At 48.8% G+C, this 19,099-nt stretch overlaps 2 protein-coding genes across 5 annotated transcripts in view; one reads left to right on the forward strand and one right to left on the reverse strand.

The window, feature by feature from the left end:
- Positions 1 to 1,240: 1,240 nt before the first annotated feature.
- On the forward strand, positions 1,241 to 10,398 carry C4H10orf120 (chromosome 4 C10orf120 homolog). Its single transcript, XM_053922666.1, is given in 3 exon segments — positions 1,241 to 1,326; positions 8,895 to 8,970; positions 9,658 to 10,398. Coding segments are annotated over 3 exon segments (903 nt in total).
- A 773-nt stretch (positions 10,399 to 11,171) lies between these two features.
- LOC112300168 (scavenger receptor cysteine-rich domain-containing protein DMBT1) overlaps positions 11,172 to 19,099 on the reverse strand; it is a 33,199-nt gene continuing 25,271 nt past the window's right edge. For all 4 annotated transcript variants that reach the window (XM_053922490.1, XM_053922491.1, XM_053922492.1 and 1 more), the window contains 5 exons: positions 18,362 to 18,570; positions 17,293 to 17,477; positions 15,337 to 15,722; positions 13,279 to 13,550; positions 11,172 to 11,843 (listed from right to left, as the gene is read on the reverse strand). In XM_053922490.1, coding sequence (XP_053778465.1) covers positions 11,830 to 11,843; positions 13,279 to 13,550; positions 15,337 to 15,722; positions 17,293 to 17,477; positions 18,362 to 18,570 — 1,066 coding nt within the window. In that variant the 3' untranslated portion in view covers positions 11,172 to 11,829. The remainder of the gene's footprint in view (positions 11,844 to 13,278; positions 13,551 to 15,336; positions 15,723 to 17,292; positions 17,478 to 18,361; positions 18,571 to 19,099) is intronic.

Here is a 19,099-nt window from a genome sequence, read left to right on the forward strand (position 1 = left end):
GGACCTGCCATTGGAGGGTAGTGGCACTGGGCACAGCTAACCCCTTGCCTCTCGGTGTTTTCCTGGGCGAGTTTCCACTGTTTGTATTCAATGTTAATCTCCTTATCAGCCAGATTTGCATCGTTTAGGTCACCACACCATTTCCTGGGGAATCTAAGCTCAGATTATATTGAGATTGGTGGTTTTCTGTTTTATTTTGCTTTTTCTAACTTTACATAGTGTGACCTTGGGCAAATCATTGAAACTCACCCTCAGTACAGGGGTTCCTTTGTCTGTCAAACTCCCTTCAATGGACCTCCTGAGAAGGAGGAGGAGGGGAACCGGCTTCTGGCAGCTGCTGTGGGTCCTCCCCACGGATTGACACAGGGGCCTTCCTGGAAGCAAAGACTCTCTAAATGCAAAATCGCTTGTATTTGCAATTTCTCTCTGTGTGTGTGTGTGTGTGTGTGTTGGGAGGAGGAGTAGGTTCTCTCTCTGGAACATTTCTCTCTCCTTGTAATTTGATTCTAATACAGTTTTCCCATCGTTTCTTCACTACCTTGACCTCATCATCGGAGCTTCCACACATCGGGAATGGCAGAGCTGACACTAAATCTATGATGAACCCCTTCACTGAGGAGGGATACATTTCTTCTCAAAATGAAGACACCTGAGCTTCTTCTCTTCCTTCTATCTCATTTGTAGGGGTTACTGTCGCTGTGACCAGGGCTCTGCCTTATTACAGGTCTTAGGTCATCATCAGCAAAGGTGAGTGTCCACTGCTAGTGTACCAAGCACCTAGTTTGAGGACAGAAATTGCTTGTTTTTCCTTATCTGCACTTCAATTAATCACCTTTTTAAAAAGCTATCTTTTGTCTTTGCATTTGGTCTATAAAACAGGTAACCTTTTATTCTTACTTCTTGGAATGCTGTATCTTATTTAAACATTAGGGAGGAATATGTGTAGGTCGTAAAAATTATAAGAGTGATTGATTCTGAAGCATAATGTATCAAGTCTTGGTAGAATAAAACAAAAATCTGTATCCCAAGTGTCCCTGTGGCTATTTACTTTGGCTCGAACTGACCTCTATCTACTCTGTCGTGCTCCACATCATTTTACAGTATCCATGCTACATTTTATTCAAAAGTCCAGAATTTAGAAGACTGCTCAGAGTCGTAGAAATTCTCTGTGAAGCATTGTCAGGATTGGATCAACTGAAATTGCAGAATGACAGTCCTCTTACTCTTGGTCGATGGCACGATGTCCCCAGGAGCTGTGGAAGGTGGTGATGCGGCTACCATCTCTGCACTTGAGAACCTGGACAAGACCAGTGTGAACTACTCCAAGTCTGGCTAGAAGCCACAGTCAGGCAAAGTCACTCTTTATTTTCCCCGTGCACTTAAAACACCTCACATTGCTTTAATGTGCCCAAAACCAATGTCCTTGAAACTATAACTGAACTTTTCGATATTTGAAAAGGAATTTGCTACAGTTCACAAAACAAAAACCATTGAGATAAGTTGGAGAGCACCACCCATCTGAAGAGCAAACATTCTTTTCTGCCTCCTTATCTTTTAGAATGGTGGAATATTTCCCTCCAATAATTGCTACATGAGGTCATAGTTCAGATAAGCATATCATTCATGGAGAAACTTGTTTTAAAAATAAATCATAAATACAAACTTCCTAAAGGAGAAGAATGCTGTGGTTATGTTTTGGTGGCTTTTACATCTAACGTATGTTGCTTTTATTAGTTTTCCATGCCTAATCATCATACTAGTTGCCTAAGCCCAGGATATCTTAAAGCCGTGGTCTATAGTTACAACTGTACTTAGGCTTCAATTAGTCTTTTCTAAATTATGCCCCCCCCCCCCAAGCAAACCTCATTTGCACACAGCGAAGCACAGCCAGAGACCGCCGGCCGAAATGACTGCAGGAGAAAGGCCAGAAAGACCTGAATGAACGTTAGAGCTATGGGGTATTTAACAAACATGCAGAGGAAGTCACCAGAGGAAAAGTCCTCATAGGAACCCCCATATGCTGCCTGAAAGGACTGTGATCCAAACTTCATGTGACTTAGACTGAGAAAGGAGAAGGAAAGAAAGACGATGTGACCACAGAATCAGAAAGATTCATCTTAAATTACAACCTAAATAACATTTAACACTGACATATGTTGCATCCAAATTCATGATCACTGAAAAGACAGCGAAGAATCATTTGCACTGGATTCTGCCAGAAAGAGATGCTAGTGGCATTTGCATAGAGAGGAGCTAAGGCTTGCCTACCTTCACTGTCTAATATCCCAGACGTGCTGGACCACCCCTGCCTCCACCTTAAGCCAAAAATAATTCCCAAATGTGTCCAGTTGTAGCAAAGAATTTGCAATTCTCATATCTCAATGCCAGAACTATGAACAAGTACCATTTGTTACATTGAAAATGAGTACACGATAGCGTATATGGATATTGAATTATAATGTCATACACCTGACACCTATATAATGTTGATTAACCAACCAATACTACCTCATTTTTTTTAATTACATTTTTTTTTCTTCTGGCCAAGATGGAAGTATAGGTAGACACGCTATGCCTCCTCACACAACCAAAAGAAAGACAACAACAAATTAGAAAATAAAAAACAACCAGAACTGACAGAAAATCGAACTGTATGAAAGTCTGACAACCCAGGAGTTAAAGAAGAAACATTCATCCAGACCAGTAGGAGGGGATGAGATGGGCAGCTGGGGCAGAGAGAACATGTGGCAAAGTGGCAGCTGGTGGACCAGGAGAGGAGGTGGCTGGTGGAGCAGGTAGTCCCGCATCTGCGTACGGACAAACTGGGAGGAACACCTGTGGAGAAAGACAGACCACGCAACCTAGGGTTCCAGCACAGGGAAATAAAACCTTAAAACCTCTGACCAAACAAACCTGTGGGGATTGAGGTGGTGGGAGAAACTCCCAGCTTCACAGAAGAGTTCGTTGTAGAGACCCACAGAGTCCTAGAACATACACAAACCCACCCACCCAGGAATCAGCAGCAGAAGGACCCGATTTGCTTGTGGGTACTGAGGAAGTGACTGAAAGCCATCGAGAGCTGAGCAAGCAGCATTAGTCCCTCTTGGACCCCTCCCCCACAACAGCTCCACAGCTCAGCCATTGTGGGTTGCCCTGCTCTGGTGAACACCTAAGGCTCCACCCCTTTTGTCACAGCACTGAGACCAAAAAAAGGCCCAAATGAAAGAACAGATCAAAGCTCCAGAAAAATTACAACTAAGCAATGAAGAGGTAGCCAGTTTATCAGATGCACAGTTCAAAACACTGGTAGTCAGGATGCTCACAGAATTCAATGAATATGGCCACAAAACAGAGGAAGGAGTGAAGGCTATGAAAAGTGAAATAAAGGAAAATGTACAGGGAACCAACAGTGACAGAAAGGAAATCAGGACTCAAATCAATAGTTAGGAGCAGAAGGAAGAAATAACCATTCAACCAGAACAGAATGAAGAAACAAGAATTCAAAAAATGAGGAGAGGCTTAGGAACTTCCAGGACAACCTTAAATGTGCCAACATCTGAATCACAGGGGTGCCAGAAGGAGAAGAGGAAGAGCAAGAAGTCGAAAACTTATTTGAAAAAATAATGAAGGAGAACTTCCCCGATCTGGCAAAGGAAATAGACTTCCAGGAAGTCCAGGAACCTCAGAGAGTCCCAAAGAAGTTGGACCCAAGGAAGCACACACCAAGGCACATTATAATTACATTACCCAAGATTAAAAATAAGGAGAGAATCTTAAAAGCAGGAAGAGAAAAGGAGACAGTCACCTCAAAGGCGTTCCCATAAGACTGTCAGCTAATTTCTCAAAAGAAACCTTACAGGCAAGAAGGGGCTGGAAAGAAGTATTCAAAGTCATGAAAGGCAAGGACCTATATCTAAGATTCCTCTATCCAGCAAAGCTATCATTTAGAATGGAAGGGAAGATAAAGTGCTTCCCAGATAAGGTCAAGTTAAAGGAGTTCATCCTCACCAAACCCTTATTACACAAAATGTTAAAGGGACTTATCTAAGAAAACGATAAAAAATACAAAGTGTAAAATGACCACAAATTCACAACTATCAACAACCGAACCTAAAAAAACAAAAACAAAACAAACTAAGTAAACAACTAGAACAGGAGCAGAATCACAGAAATGGAGATCACCTGGAGGGTTATCAGTGGGGAGGGGGAGTGGCAAAATGGGGGAAAAGGTACAGAGAATAAGTAGCTTAAATGGTAGGTAGAAAATAGACAGCGGGGTCGGGGTTGGGGGGAAGACTAAGAATACTAACGAAAATGTAAAAGCAAAGAACTTATATGTACGACCCATGGAAATGAAGTAACTGGTAGGAGGTAATGTGGGTAGGAAGGGATATGCAGGGTGGAGGGGAATAAAGTGGGGAAATGGGATAACTGTAATAGCATAATCAATAAAATATAGTTAAACAAATAAATAAAAAGTGACACATTTTTAAAGGTGATGTTGGCAGATCATCACTCGAATTATATTTCAGAGCAATGAAGGATCAGCAAATTCTAAAATCCAGATGACACCAAGAAGTAGGGAGCTGCCTTGGAAGTCTTCCTTCATCTGGTCTCAACTTTCCCTAGGCCCCTGGACCTACCCAAGTTCCGTCTCCTTGGGTTTCTGGCATAGAGTTGTATCCTGGACACAAAGGAGTAGGATTTCCTCCCTGTTAGTTAGGCTGTGAATAAGAAAGTTCAATCTCAAAGTGCCCCCTGAGGCCAGAGCGCTGGCCCCAGGGACTCTCCTGGATGGACAGGACAGAGAGAAGCTGGGTGGCCAGAGCTGGTGTCTTCAGCAGGGGCGCTCTGGTGCCACAGTCAGAAGTCAGGGGAGTGACTTAAGAGAGGCCACTGAGGGGATGTGGGAACCTGGGATTCCAGGATGAATCCCAGCCTCTTCTCAGGACAATGGCAGATTTTACCTCCGTCCTCCTGTTGGAAAATGCCACGAATGCCCTCGTTCCACTGTAGAAGGCAGAGGCATTGGGAGTGACTAACCCTGCCTCACTTACGTCTCTGCAGTCAAGCAGAGACCTCTCCCCAAAACTGAGTCTCCCCTAATAGAAGGTGCTTCAGCTCACTCTCTTCACCCATCTCTACTGCTTCCAGGCCCACAGCCATTTGTAGAGTCTGCTCCACGCCAGCAATTCACAGAGAAACCAGGGAGGTGGATAAACATGTGCACGTTTACTCTTTCCCCAAATTCTTGTACATATTACCTCTAGGGATCCATAGATTCTCCCCATGGGAATTTTCTCTTGCCCATGGCTGTTCAGAGTCTGCCCAGTGTTGTCACAGCACAAACAGAACCTCCTTTCTTACGCTTGTTATTACAGTGACTCATATTGTGCACTGACCTTCTAAATGCCTGTCTCACCCCACTCCGTGAGATCTTCCAGGAGGCAGGGACCTGGTCTCATCCATCTGGGTATCCTCCCCAGCTAGCAAGGAGTTGAGCTCATGGCATGCTGGAGTGCACGCACGTACAGGTGTGTGGATACTAAAGAAAGCCTGTCTGGAGAAGAGTGTTCTCCCTTAGAGAGCACCAACTGTAAGGAGGCTAAAATATCCTGGTCTCCTCCGCGTATAACAAGCATCTATGTTGGCGGTTTTGCCAGTAATGTCAGTACTTGCAAAACATTCCAAACAAACGTTTAGTGGTTAGTGCATCACCACAAAGTGCTTCCGTGGGGAAGAGGAAATAAGTGATCAGTTTGTCCACACACCAGGCAAATGCCAGTCTTGTCCTGTCACTCCACCCCAGCAGTGAATGTGCCAGGCGTGGCCTCTCTTATGGGTGGCTCCACCTTGCTCCGGGGCCCAGATTTGCCACCAGCCCACATGGCCTTGAGTGACTCCTTTCCAGCCCTTTCTCTTTAATTCTCTGCAGGTGGATGACCCCCAGTAAGCCTTCATCTGGTCAGCTAGGTGGAGTGGACCTCCCAGAGGGCCAATTTCTCTCCCCCTACACTCTCTTTTCAGTGGTTTACTTCTCAGAGGGGGCGTGCAGCAACCCAGTAGGAGACAAAGCTGAATCAAACATGTCCTTGGGCAAGGGATACAAGACAAGAATGGAGGCTGGGCCCTGCCTATTCCTACTGTTCCCCATCATGGGAGGGAGAGTAACCCCTCGGCCCTACAATCTTGACTTGGTGTGGCTTCAGGAAGAAGGGTCTTTTCTCCTGTTTTATCTGCATCCAGATTTCACAAGGACTGACAGGCAGGAAGGAGCATTCCAAACACAGGAAGGCTGCCCGTTGCCTTGTCTATCTCTTTGTCTGGTTGTAGTGGGACCAGCAGGACCACAGCTGGGTTTGCCTGGAGCCGTCTCCATGCCAGACTAACACAGGAGGCTGTTACATAAGCATAAGGGAAACCACAGGACACACACCCCTCCATAATCCGATGGAGTCTCAGAACTGCTCAGTCACCTGTGTGTTAGCCTATGGGAAGTTAAGCGGATCTCTGCCCCAACTCTCCAGGGAAGCCATTAACCCCAGTGAGCTCAGGCATTAGTCCAGCTACAAGCTCAGGCATGTACTTCCGGTTTCAAGGGAAGAAGAGGGCAGGTGTCTTAGCCATGGACATAGTGTGGTACCTCCAGCAGTGAAAGAGGGCCAACAAAATACCCAACCCACCCCACAGCAGAAAGCCAAAGAGGAAAGGGTAATTTAAAGCTAGAAAGGAAAGGATCATTTTATTTTTTTATTTTTCTTCTTTCTTTTTAATTAAATACTTTGAATTTTATTGTTGTTCAAGTACAGTTTTTGGCCTTTTTAAAAAATTTTTATTGTTATTCAATTACAGTTGTATGCCTTTTCTCCCCATCACTCCACCCCAGCCCAGCCAAACCCCCCTCCCTCCCCGACCTCCACACTCCCCCTTGATTTTGTCCATGTGTCCTTTATAGTAGTTCCTGTAATCCCCTCTCCTCACTGTCCCCTCCACACTCCCCCTTGGCTATTGTTAGATTGTTCTTAACTTCAGTGTCTCTGGTTATATTTTGTTCGCTTTTTTCTTCTGTTGATTATGTTCCAGTTAAAGGTGAGATCATATGGTATTTGTCCCTCACCGTCTGGCTTATTTCACTTAGCATAATGCTCTCCAGTTCCATCCATGCTGTTGCAAAGGGTATAAGCTCTTTCTTTCTCTCTGCTGCATAGAATTCCATTGTGTAAATATACCATAGTTTTTTGGTCCACTCATTTGCTGAGGCCTTTTTGTTCTAATATGAAGACGTTAGAAGGCAGATCGGTAGAGACAGAAAGTAGACTGTTAGACTGGTAGTTGTCAGCAGGTTCACTGTAAAGAGGCACAAGGGATCTTTTGGGGGTGATGGAAATGTTCCACAATTGAGTATGGAGGAAGTTGAATGCCTTGGTAAATTTATTAGAAATCATTGAACTGCATGTCTAAAACAGGCGAATTTTATGGTAATTTTCAGTAAAGTTTTAAAAAATTAAACTGCTGAGCATGCCACCTCCTTCAAGGGGTGGGTGTTATGCCAGCCTCATGCTCCCAGGGGAAAAGAGCCAACTCTTCATTGTGGCCTAGGCTCTTCCAATCCTTGCCTGCCCCTTTTCCTGGCCTCTTCCCCCATCACCTTCCCTACCCCACTCCTCCAGCAAACCTAAGCTGCTTCCAGTGTCCTGAGCACCCCAGGCTCTCCTAGACTCTCCCCCTTTGCTGTGTCCTGTGTGTGGAAGGCCCATGCCTCCTGCCTACCTGACTTGTCCTTCAGGAGTTAGTACAGAGGTTGCTTGCTCAGTAGAGTGATCAGTTCAAGCCCAGATCTCATGCTTGGACCTCACCCAAGTCCTCTCTTCTGGGACTCACCTCCTCTTGGGCGTGTCTCACTAATTGCTGTTAACCCTGGGGTCCTGGCCTTGGAGGCACTACCCGCTCTCCCTCCTCCTCCCTCCCTTCAGCCCCAAATGTAACTTTATGGTCAAGACCAGACTGGAATCATCAAACTCAGGCTCACTGCTCAGGGGAATAGCTGGGTTCTGAAAGACAAGCAAGTTGCCAAAAGGGAGACAGGTATTTGAGACATGAGGGCAGTAGGAATGGCAGCCTAGAAGATCATTTCAAGAACCATGGATAGTGGCCCAGAATGGAGCACGAGACACTAAGATTGGAGAGGCAAGCCCATACCAGAGAGAGAGATTTGAGCTGACTGAGCCTTCATCCCGAAAGAACTGAGTGGTCTTTATACGCTTGTAAGGAGCAGTGATATGGTCAGATCATCTCTGTGGCCACTCCCTTCCTCTGCACACCAACTTGACCCCAGGAGATCCTTTGATGCCTGAACTCAGACCTCACAATAGCTCCCAAGTGGACCAGTTATGATGCAAGAAGGGGTAGTGACTACCCCTTGATTTCCCATGAAACTGTCTGAGAAAGATTAACTCCAGGCATTGACACTTCCCATCCTAATCTATTGCCAGAGTATGATCAGAGAGTGGGAGAATGGCTGTCAGAAGACTGGAAAACAGTGTCCTGGAGATCCAGGGGCCCAAGAAAGGAAGACTGCAGAGGGGAAGCCAAGCAAGAATGGAGTACCAGCCAGAACACTGAACACGGGTGATTCTTTTCAGGGCAAAGACTCCCTGAGTTGCCCTCAGGATCGATGTTCCACTTCACTTTTGGGGTGAGTGTAGCTGTGTTTCCTGTCCATTCCTTCCCATCCAACACAGACCAAGGCCCACCCTGAGCCTGCAGAAACCTGGGTCACTGTGGCCCTGGCCTGACTAATGGAGAATTACTCTTTGTAAGGGCTCCTATTCCCAAAGGGGGACCTCGGAAGACCCTCCCCAGAGTTCTCATACACCTATGTCTTTGCCTTCCAGGACATGGATCCAATTCTGCCAATCAGACCCATGCATGGCCCTCGGGAAATACTCCCCTTTGGAGAAAGAGATCCTAGTAAGTGTCCTGACATTTATACACAGCGAGGCCCTACTGAAGGCAGGCTGTTACCCTAGGGCAGGGGTGTCCCACCTTTTGGTGTCTCTGGGCCACACAGGGAGAAGAAGAGCTGTCTCGGGCCACATACCAAACACATTACGACACATAATCACCCAGACAAAAATCTCATGAGGTTTTAAGTAAATCACGATTTTATAAATTTATAGCTATCCATGGGCTGCGGGTTGGAGCCAGAGGTTCCCAAACAACCAACAGCAGAGATGTAAGTCTCCCAAATAGGACTCAAGTGGGCTGAGTCTGCCAGTGGCTTTTACGCTCACATAGTAAAATACTGTCCTATTTCAAAGACCCTATTAGGAATAGGACTGTAAGTGATAACAAATGACAGAGACACCGTTTCTTGAGCCCTTACCTTGCATTTGCTGCTCAGGTAGATGATGTTCTCCAGAGGTGAACAGCGGTTCTGTGGGTCAGTGAAGTCCTTTCATGTTCATAGTAGGTAAGGAGAGTCAGGAGTGCACCCCAGGCTTGCCTCACCCCAAATACACACCCTCTTGCCCACTACACAGGGGCTCAGACACACTCAGCAATGAGGGGAGAAGGTGCCACTAGGTAATTCGTAATTCCTCCCGCGGACGCCTCTCCTCCTGTCCTGGACACATTTTAACCCCTGCCCTTTCTCAGCATCTAGGTGGGGTTCACACCATAGTGTCAAGAAAGTTCCTGACTTATAAGCAAGAGGAGGAATTGAAAATGGTCAAGAAACTCCAGTTGCTGTCTGCAGACTACAAACAGGTGGTAGAATATAAAAAACGACATTCCTCAACTTGTTCCACCTGCTGGCCTACAGAAGCAATATGGACAGCTAGGGTGGTCTTGCCCCCAGAAGAGCTGAAAATGCCGCGAGGAGAGCGGCGCAACGTCAGCAGGCACAAGGAGCGCATGCAGTTCGCCCTAGCCCTGAGAAGTGATCCGCAGCTACCCTTCATTTTGAGGGCTAGGAACCCTTCAGTTCTGTGCAGAGGGGGCCTGGGCCCAACCACCAGAGACGACACCTGGCAAGACAAGGGTGAGGAGGACAACGACAATGACGACACGCAGGAGGAGAGAGAGAAAAAAAATGCAAAAAGATAAGAAATAAAAATGAATGTGATTTTCAAGGCAGAAAAAAACAAAAAATGTTTGACATACCAGCCCAGAGACCTGAAACCATTCTTTCCCACAAAGAAAGAGGAACGGTCCATCACCGGCTTAACGAACCGCAATCTTTTTCCCTTGGCTGAATTCCTGGGAGACCTACTGCTGATGAACCAGGCCTGTCTCTCACGAGGCATCCACCCCAGTGAGGTGACAAAGGCCAACTGCCTGGAGGGAGAGAGTGTCTGGAGAGAGTTCACGGGAAAACCAGCATCTCACCGTTATTAAAGGTTTATTGATTGCCCATGGCCAACTGAGTGTCGTGGTCCTTGTTGTTCTTGCCACTCTGCCTGCCTGGGTGCCTTTCCTCCCTGTCTTCTCTTGGCATGCAAATGCCGGGCGTCCTCAAGGTATGACCTACCTGCTAAGGCTTCCTGGTTTCAGGAACTCCTGGTTCGTGGCTCCCACCTCCCTTCCAGGATGCAGGCTCCTCCTCTTCACATTCTCCCACAGGGACCCCAAATTTAGGGGTTTAAAACAACAATCACTAATTTAGCTTGTAATTCTGTGAGTCAGCAATTTAGACTGGGCTCAGCTGGGAGGTTCTCCTGGTCTCAGCTGGGGTCCTCATGTGTCTGCAGTCAACTGACTTCAGGTAGGGGGCTCTCCCCTGGGGGGTGACAACCATCAGCTGGGTCCATGGGAGTGACTGGGCCAGGTTTCCTCCCTCCAGCAGGTTAGCCCAAGAGTGTTCACAGGGCCATTGCAGGACCCAAGAGAGTAAGTGGAACTTTACAAGCCCTTGAAGCCCAGACTCCAAACTGGCACACCACCATGGTGCCACATTCTGTTGGCCAAGCAAAAGCATACCCTGCGCCCAGCAGAACCAAAACGTGCCAGGGACAAAGGAGGACACCTTATTCATTCTCAAGAAGGTTCTGGAAACCACAGGGCAGAGGTCATTGGCCTTGATCATTTCTTTGGACAGCCCAGCCTACTTAGCTTCATTTGAAGGAATCCAGTGCCTAGGGGAGCCACTACAAACAATGATCAAACTGATACTTGCTTGAAAAAATTTCTTTATTCAGCTTGTCCTATAAATCAAGAGGTTAATATGTACACTACAGGTCTAAGAAGTGAGTTTGTAAAAGGTCAGAAGCATCATTCTCTCCAGAGGAAGCTCTGCACCTGTGAGCATTTGGCACACGGTCACACGCAGGGTTGTAGATATGGCAGCTGCTGGACTGACATTCTGCCCCAGCACCAAGCCTGGTTTTAGGAAAAGCTGCCCCTGACTTTTCCCACCCCCATCTCAACCCCCATCCACCATGAGCCTGGGCCAGAGTGAACAGAGTCAGGGTGGTGCTGGGTGCCAAGCTCAGAGCACACGTTTCTGGCTTGTTCACTTGGGTTCTTGGGACCCAGGTCTGAGCTTTGTCCTGTGCCTTCATTCTCCTGATGTGACATTATAGAGCACAGAGACCAGCCTCGAGGGATGCCGGGGGGTCCTCCCCAGTATGAAGGCAACCAGGCCCACAACCACTGCCAGGAAGACCCCAGCGGAGATGGTAGAGCTGTGGGCGCCCCTCTGGGTGCTGGCCTGTACCTCCACACCAGACACTGGCAGGTTCGGAAGGAGAGAGCATCAGGACCAGGTGATCCCAGCAAAGACAGAGAGGAGACGAGAGAGGGTGGTGGTCCCAGGGCAGGCTGATGTCATCAGTACTGGTTGTCTAGGGGAAGAGGAAAAGGACTTAGAGAGAGAACTGCCAAACAGGAAGCTGAGGCCAGACACAAAGGGCAGCTGAGTGTGGGGCAGGGAGAGTCCCTGTGTCTCATCAGCCATGGGAGTAGGAAAGGCTTTTGAGCAGGTAGCTGGAGTGGGGCTTTGGGAGATCAATCTGGCTGGAGGCTTCGAATGGACATGAGGGGAGAGAGATGGCGCATTTGAGACCAATTGGGAAATGGGTATATGAGTCCAGGCAGGTGGTACCCAGGCCCCCAGCTACTGTGGTGCCCCTTGGAATAGAAGGGAGAGGAGAGGAGTGAGCAGGGTCCCTGTCACCCCACCACACCCATCTCCTTGCCCTGCTGCTCTCCCCACAACTCCGACTCCCATTGGAGTTACTCTGAACTGTCCTCTCCCTCTGGAATGATAAGCTTTTTAGGGGCCAGGCCTTTGACTTATTTCTGGTTTTAGTTATTTGTCTCCTGGCACATAGTAGGCCTTCAAATGATATGCATGGAATGAATGAGTAAGTAAGGAAAGAGACTGGAATCAGCCCCATATGGGACAGCCTCAATACAGGACTTGAGGAGAGAGAGCTGTCAAAGATGTTCCAGGGAGTGGAGCCCTGTCACCCAGGGAATGGTTGGTGACAACTAATGCTACCCCAACACTGCCCCTGTCCCTGGAGCCACCACCTCTGGTGACCTGGCCCTGGCCTGCACCTGAAACTCTGGGGCTCCCTCTGAAGAAACTTCTGCATCCACAGGACAACAGAACAGCACAGTGGGACACATGGTCCGCACTCCAGGTGATGAAAAGGAAATGGCTTGGCAGATGTCAGCCCCTGGGATCTGTCAGGACACACTTGTCCTGCCTGCACCCCGAGGCCTGCCCACACCTTGACTTCCTGTCCCTGGGACTACAGGTTGCAGTTGTCACCACCATCATGAGTAATAATCTTCTCCTTACCATTGTTAATAGCGGTGACAATAACAACTGTAACAAAAGCCACCGTTCATCACTCTCGGTAGCTGTACCAGGCAGAGGCCATGACAGTTTAACTAACATTATCTCAGGCAGCTCTCTCATCTGTGCTAAGAGGTAAGTGTGGACAGTTTGGTCTTACACATGAGGAGTCCAGCTCCCAGAGGTCAGAGGGGTTGGGTGGGTTTGCGTCCCAGGTCAGAACTCTCTTGGCCAAATCTCGTGTATTGTTCCCCCTTAGACCAGGAGCCCTTGGGAGAAGGCGGGAGGCAGGTTCAGTGGAACTCTGCCTCCCTGGGCATAGCACACAGCATGCCAGGTGCACGGTAGATGCCCAGTTCTAGGTGGAACACCACACCAACTGAAACACCCCGAGTCCCTGTGGGTTATTATTCTGTTTCAGAATTATGGGACTGGGCCCCTGTGGGCAGTGGGCTGGGAGGGTGGCCACCTACCCAGGCTCCTCTTCTCAGCGTGCAGGGGCCGCAGCAGGATGGGTCCCAGGACGACGTCCACCTTCTCCTGGTAGGAGCTCACGCCCCTCTTTGACCTCACCATGCAGCCTCTGTGGCAGCGGGAGGAGTAGTCGTTGGCCCTGCACACCACCATCTTACACTGCAGGTACACGGAGGGGAAGCGGTTCAGGAAGTGGAAGGAGCTGAATTTGAAGCGGACAATGTGTGGCGCTGGCTGAGTGTAGGATTCGTAGGTCTCGTCCTTCACACACCTGGAGGAAGACAGGAGGAACCTGTTCAAACTCACCTAGGCTCTCATCCCTCATGACTTGGATGCACTGGGTGTGGAACTCAACAGCCAGATCTTGGGGCCACACCTCCTGTGGCACCTCACTGCCTCCTTCAGAACATGTGGTTCCCACAGTGACTGTCAGCCGAGCAGGAAAATCCTGGAGTTCAAGCACATCAGCAGCATCTTAAAGCTGCAAGCCAGCCCGGGTGTCCACACTGACAAGTGGCCCCATATTGCACAGTGACCATGTGTTGAATGGCCCCAGCTTATCCAGGTGAGTCAGGGAGTGACAGGACCCAGGGAGAGGACAGGAAGGAAGATGGCATTTCCTTCCCTCTCCAGGTCTCAGGGTCAGGCAAGGTGACACCAGGCTACCCTCTGGTGTCTTTGGTGCCTTCCCCTCTCCAGGGCTCAGTCTCCTGACTCACCTCAGCATGGTCTAGGGACCCTGCAGGTGTCTGAAGCTCAAAGAGATTCTAATGGACATCCAGGTGGGTGATTCAGTCGCTGCCCAGGTGTAGCCCACGAGTCCCTGAGCTCCAGGTACAGTTGGGACACATGTATCCCCATATGAACATCCTCCCTTCCCATAAAATTGCATTATCTTATATACATATATATGCCAGAATTTGACAAAAAAGGTGCCTTTAATAAAGAAGAGCCAAACCACTCACTCCCTGGAATTAATCTTAATCATTGGACATAACTTCAAACTTCACCTTGTGACTATTCGCAAAAAGAGGATCTGGGGAAACTTCTTCCCCATCTTGGCTGCCAACGAGGCAGCTATGAATTGAACCACTGTGTAGGAGCCGGACAAACCTCAACCCACATTCACTGAATCGACACTTAAAGAATTGTGCCCAGAAAGAGATGCTGTTTTTAGTCTCAAGGAGGAGTGAAATTTAACCTCCTGGCCCTAAGTCCTAGCAGATCGCCTTCCCCTGTCAGTACCACTTCTGTGTGATGCAATTGTTACTGAGTTGCCAAGGTCAAATTATAAGCCAAGAAATGATGTGAACACCAATGGGCAGACATGGAAGGCTAGTCATGACAGCAGCACATCCTGGGGTCCCTGGACCCCTCTGTGAGCTCAGAAGAAGCCTGTACCTAGAAAAACAAGATTCTGTAAGACAGCCCAGCCTGGGCACCATGGACCCAGGCCTGGGCACCGCTGGCCTTGCCTCTGCATCTTTGAGCTTGATGGGAACCCTGGACCCTGAGCAGCTCCATGCCCAACTGACATAGGTCAACATTCTGTACCTTCAGTGGGACATTCATTGTGGACCACCTGCTGTGCGTTTTCTTTGCCCAAATGCTCACCTGCTCTTTCTCATTTAATCCTCCCAGCAGCCTGTGGTGTGCGCACCACCATGCTCATTTGATGGGCAAAGAAAGTGGCTCAGAGAGGAGCCCCTGCCTGCCCAGAGTGCTACGGATGGTGACGTGGCAGAGCTGGCATCTCAGTCTCCATCTGCTTCAAAATGAATACTTCCTACTACACCCACGTCCTTCTGATACTAAGGCTTGCCTCGAGTCCAGGGACCTGGGGCTGAATCCCACTTTACAGCCAACCTGCTTGGTGACCCCTCGTGAGTCATTCAATTCATCAGACACCCACCTGTCTGCATGTTCCCCAGAGGTGACAACCTGCCTGGTTAAGCTTGAGCTAGTAGGACGAAATTCTGCATTCAGAAGCCTTTGGGCTACTCATGTTCGGGTGATCAGTGAAAGGTTAATGTCCACGCCCTGAAGACATTTCTTACCCACTCTGGATGAGATAGTACGTCAAAGATGTAAAGTCATTGGAATATGGAGATGCCACACAGGTGTCCACGAACAAGGCCAGAGAGGTGTTGGCATGAAGGATTTCAGCCTGAAGGTACAAATTCTGGTTCAAGTCCACATGGTACTGGCTGCTGGTCACACGATGTAAGAATGAAGGGGATGTATAAAAGGAAATGTTCACGTCATAATTGCCATACTGCACTTCCTGGATGTCGATGCTGTTATTAACGATGTACATTGTGTCCACCCAAGTATTCTGGAGCATTTTGCAGCTGACGTGAATGTGGACGTTCTTGATCCTCTTGATGCCACTTGAAGCAGCTGCTCTGAGGACGTTGGAATAGGTGATGGTATCATTATTGACCTGGGAGAGGCAGGCAGGAGAGCAGAGTCAAGCCCATGTCTCCTGCTAAGAGACTCTCATTTTGGTTAGAATGAGAGGGAAGTGACTCAACAAGGCTTCAAGAACCCTCCCAGAACCACAGGTGGCACATGCCTACTGCCAGGGCCACCATGACCTGGGATTGGCATGCTGCTTAACTAGCAAGACCCTCCTTTCACAATCCCCTCTTCTCTACCATGTGACAGGGGACCACCATGGGGACCAGGTGTTGGGGCCTCCTGGGAGCTGCTCCTCTTGGGAGCTGGGTGTGTCTGGGTAATCACTTGCCCTGCAGTATGACTAAGCTGAGTGTGGACTCCAGGGATCAGGACCTTACTGGTTTGTTCTGTTTCATTCTCCCTGTTGCTAGGAGAAATCAGGGGAGACAGGCGTGTACTTGTGAGAGGGGCTGCCTGCACTAGTTTTCACTGTGCTGTTTGGATGGGTCAGTAGCTATTGCATCGTGGCGTCTGAAGCTGCTAGGGCTGAAGGTGACACATGGGAGTTATTGTTGCAGTAGGTCTCTGGCAGCAGAGGTAAAGGGTCTTCCCCAGAGCTCAGATGGACAGTCGGGTGGGCTTGGCAAGGTGGAGCACTTTCTGTCACACTCTGTTTTTTCATTTCCTACACCACAGGGTTATTTCCGACTTTCATCAAGCAACAGATTCATGAGAATGTTGCATCATCTGATGTGCCTACCATCTAGTGAGAGTGACTTTTCTGGGGATGAGAATCTTGCACCTGGTGGTCTGTGAGCATCTCAAGCAAAGGATGCTTTCTCTTCCCAGGGCTTGGTATGCTGTCAATTATAGCATCAGTAACATCAATAAACATCCCTGGAAGGGACGACAGGGACAGGGGATGGAAGTCAAACAAAAGCACTGGGGTGGACAAGGATGGGGCCAAGAGTAGCTTCCCCAGTGTCCCAAATGGCCAAGAGGACCCAGGTGAACAAGGTCCCCTGGAAGACCATGGCCGTGATCATCTGGCCCTGAGAGAGGTGAGGCCAAGAGAGGCATGGACAGAAGGAGACTGGGGGAAACTGTTCCCTTTTCAAATGCTGGGATGGTCAGAAGCAAACTTCTAGCCAGGTCGGAGTTCCCACAAGGGGTTGGTGCTTTGACAAGGAAGAGCCCAATACCACCATAGCGGCCTAAATGCAAACCCCAGAATGTAAGGCATCCTGATACTTTATCAAAGAGGAAGGAGTAAGTTATGTTTGCATTCTTTCACTTAATGAAGTTCCAGCCCCTCTCACCCACCCAACACCAAACTGTACAAGCTTCCAACCCTAGAAGCTGCACTTGTGAGTGGTGGACGGCTGGGCCCCCTTAGTGCTGGACAGTGCTGGACACATTGCCTGCTGACCTCACCCTGTCCTCCTTCCTTCTCTTTGGATGTGGCAAAGAACAGATTTATACATTCACCCCAATAACATCTGGTTATACAGACATAATCATGTCATCTTGGCCCCCAGGATTCCAGCAACACAGTGCACATCACTGTAAGAAAGCTTTCTCAGTAGGAGGTAGAGTGGAAGGCCCAGGTTTACCTGCTGGGTGGTGCCGCAGCCTGAGTGGGGAATTGTGAAGGTCACCTGGCTTGACGTTATATGGGGCTGACACTGGTAGACTCCGTTCCAGTTGGGAATGACAAGGTCACTGGCGGAATAGCCCAGGGATTGCAGGTAGCACCTGCTCACGTTGACTTGCATTTCATTTGACAGACAAAGCATCTCTGGTGGCCAAGGGAAGACAGTGAAGTCAGTCAGAGCCCCCACACCCCAGCAAGTCTCACTATGGGCTCCTCCCATACACAGGTGCAGGTACCCAGGTGGCTGACAAAGACAGTCCACATTAGGATAGGCTCCCACATGCTCCCACCCCGAGGTGCCCTGTGGCTCCAGTGAGTCTCATTCCCAGGAGAGATCCATGAAGACGCAGGCAGTGGGGACTCCTCAGATGAAGAATGGGGGCAGGATGTGAAAGGAGTGAAATGTTTGGCCAATGTACCATTATCTAGAAAGTAAAGTAACACTCCAGTTGAATTGTGGGGATGCTGTGAAATAAGGTCCTTTAGCTATGGAGCAGGTTCAAAGCTTAAAATCCAGGTTGAAAACAAGCACTTGACCATCACCTTGCCCAGTCCCTGGCCAGCCTTTAAATGAGTCCATTTAATGGCTTGAATTGTGGCCATGAGACTCTGCAGGAAGTGGCTGAGTGACCAGTGACTTTGAGATGGCAGCCAAATGTGCCAAGTCTCAGGACATGGTCACAGTGTCCCATGCTCTGGAATGGTCACAAGGCCTCAAGCAGGGCTCACTTCTGCCGTAGGCATGGATGTCTCACTATCTGCTGAAGGCATCGTCTTGCACATCCTACTGAGTCCCTACTGACAACATTAGTAATGTCAGTACACAGCCTATTGGTCAGTTCTCTCCCTTGACCTCGTTTCTGGGCAGCTGGAGTCCCAAGACCCACAGCCCCCATTCCCATTCAGCACCAAATCAAGCCTTGGTGACCCACCAGGGCTGCTCCAGGTTCCTGTCCCACCACCACAGAATGGTTGAGGAGCAGAGGGCTCTCGAGGGTGCCCCACCCCTGATGAGCCTGGGGACTTACTGGTGCTGTGGTTGGAGGGACTAGAGTAGTAGTCAGCCTGGAACCCTCTCCTGGTGACGCTGCCATCACTGACAAAGCGGACGGACATGAAGTTGGATGATGAAGTGAAGGAGTCCCCTGCCCCGTGACAAAGCCGGGCAACAAGAGGGGAGCTATGGTAGGGGCCATCGAACACTTCGATGTAATCATAGTCACAGTTCCCCTCGAGCCTGTAGACAAAGGACACATGGCTTTGGCTTCACCTTCTGCCAGGAGTTGGGGCAGGAGGTCAGGCCAGGGTATGGAGCCACCCCTCTGGACCAGAAACTAACAAAATTTAATTACTGAAAATAACAGATTTTCTCAAATACAGCGGAGTTTCCTCCCCCCATGGCCTGCAAACATGGATACATTGGTCTTAGTCCTTCCTGCCTTTTGGGGTCACACATTTTACATGTACAGCCCTCTCCTGACAGCCCTTTGCATCATTGCAGGAAAGACTCCCATCCTTCCTTAGACTTTCTTCAATCCAAAAGAGCCTGGTTTCCCCTAGACTGAAATGAATATCCATGAATTCATGGAGATAGAGATAAGTTACTGAATGGGCACAGGTTGGACAAGTCAAATACCCTCCCTGAAGGTTGGGTTCTTGCCAACAAGGGGAGTCATCCTGTCTATGCCCAGCGCTCCTGTGAGGCTCAGATGGAATAGCTCATGGAAAGTGCTTCACAGAGTAAGTGCTGTGGCCATTGCTGGTCA

Source organism: Desmodus rotundus, chromosome 4 (genome assembly GCF_022682495.2).
Source record: "Desmodus rotundus isolate HL8 chromosome 4, HLdesRot8A.1, whole genome shotgun sequence".
Lineage (NCBI taxonomy): Eukaryota > Metazoa > Chordata > Mammalia > Chiroptera > Phyllostomidae > Desmodus > Desmodus rotundus.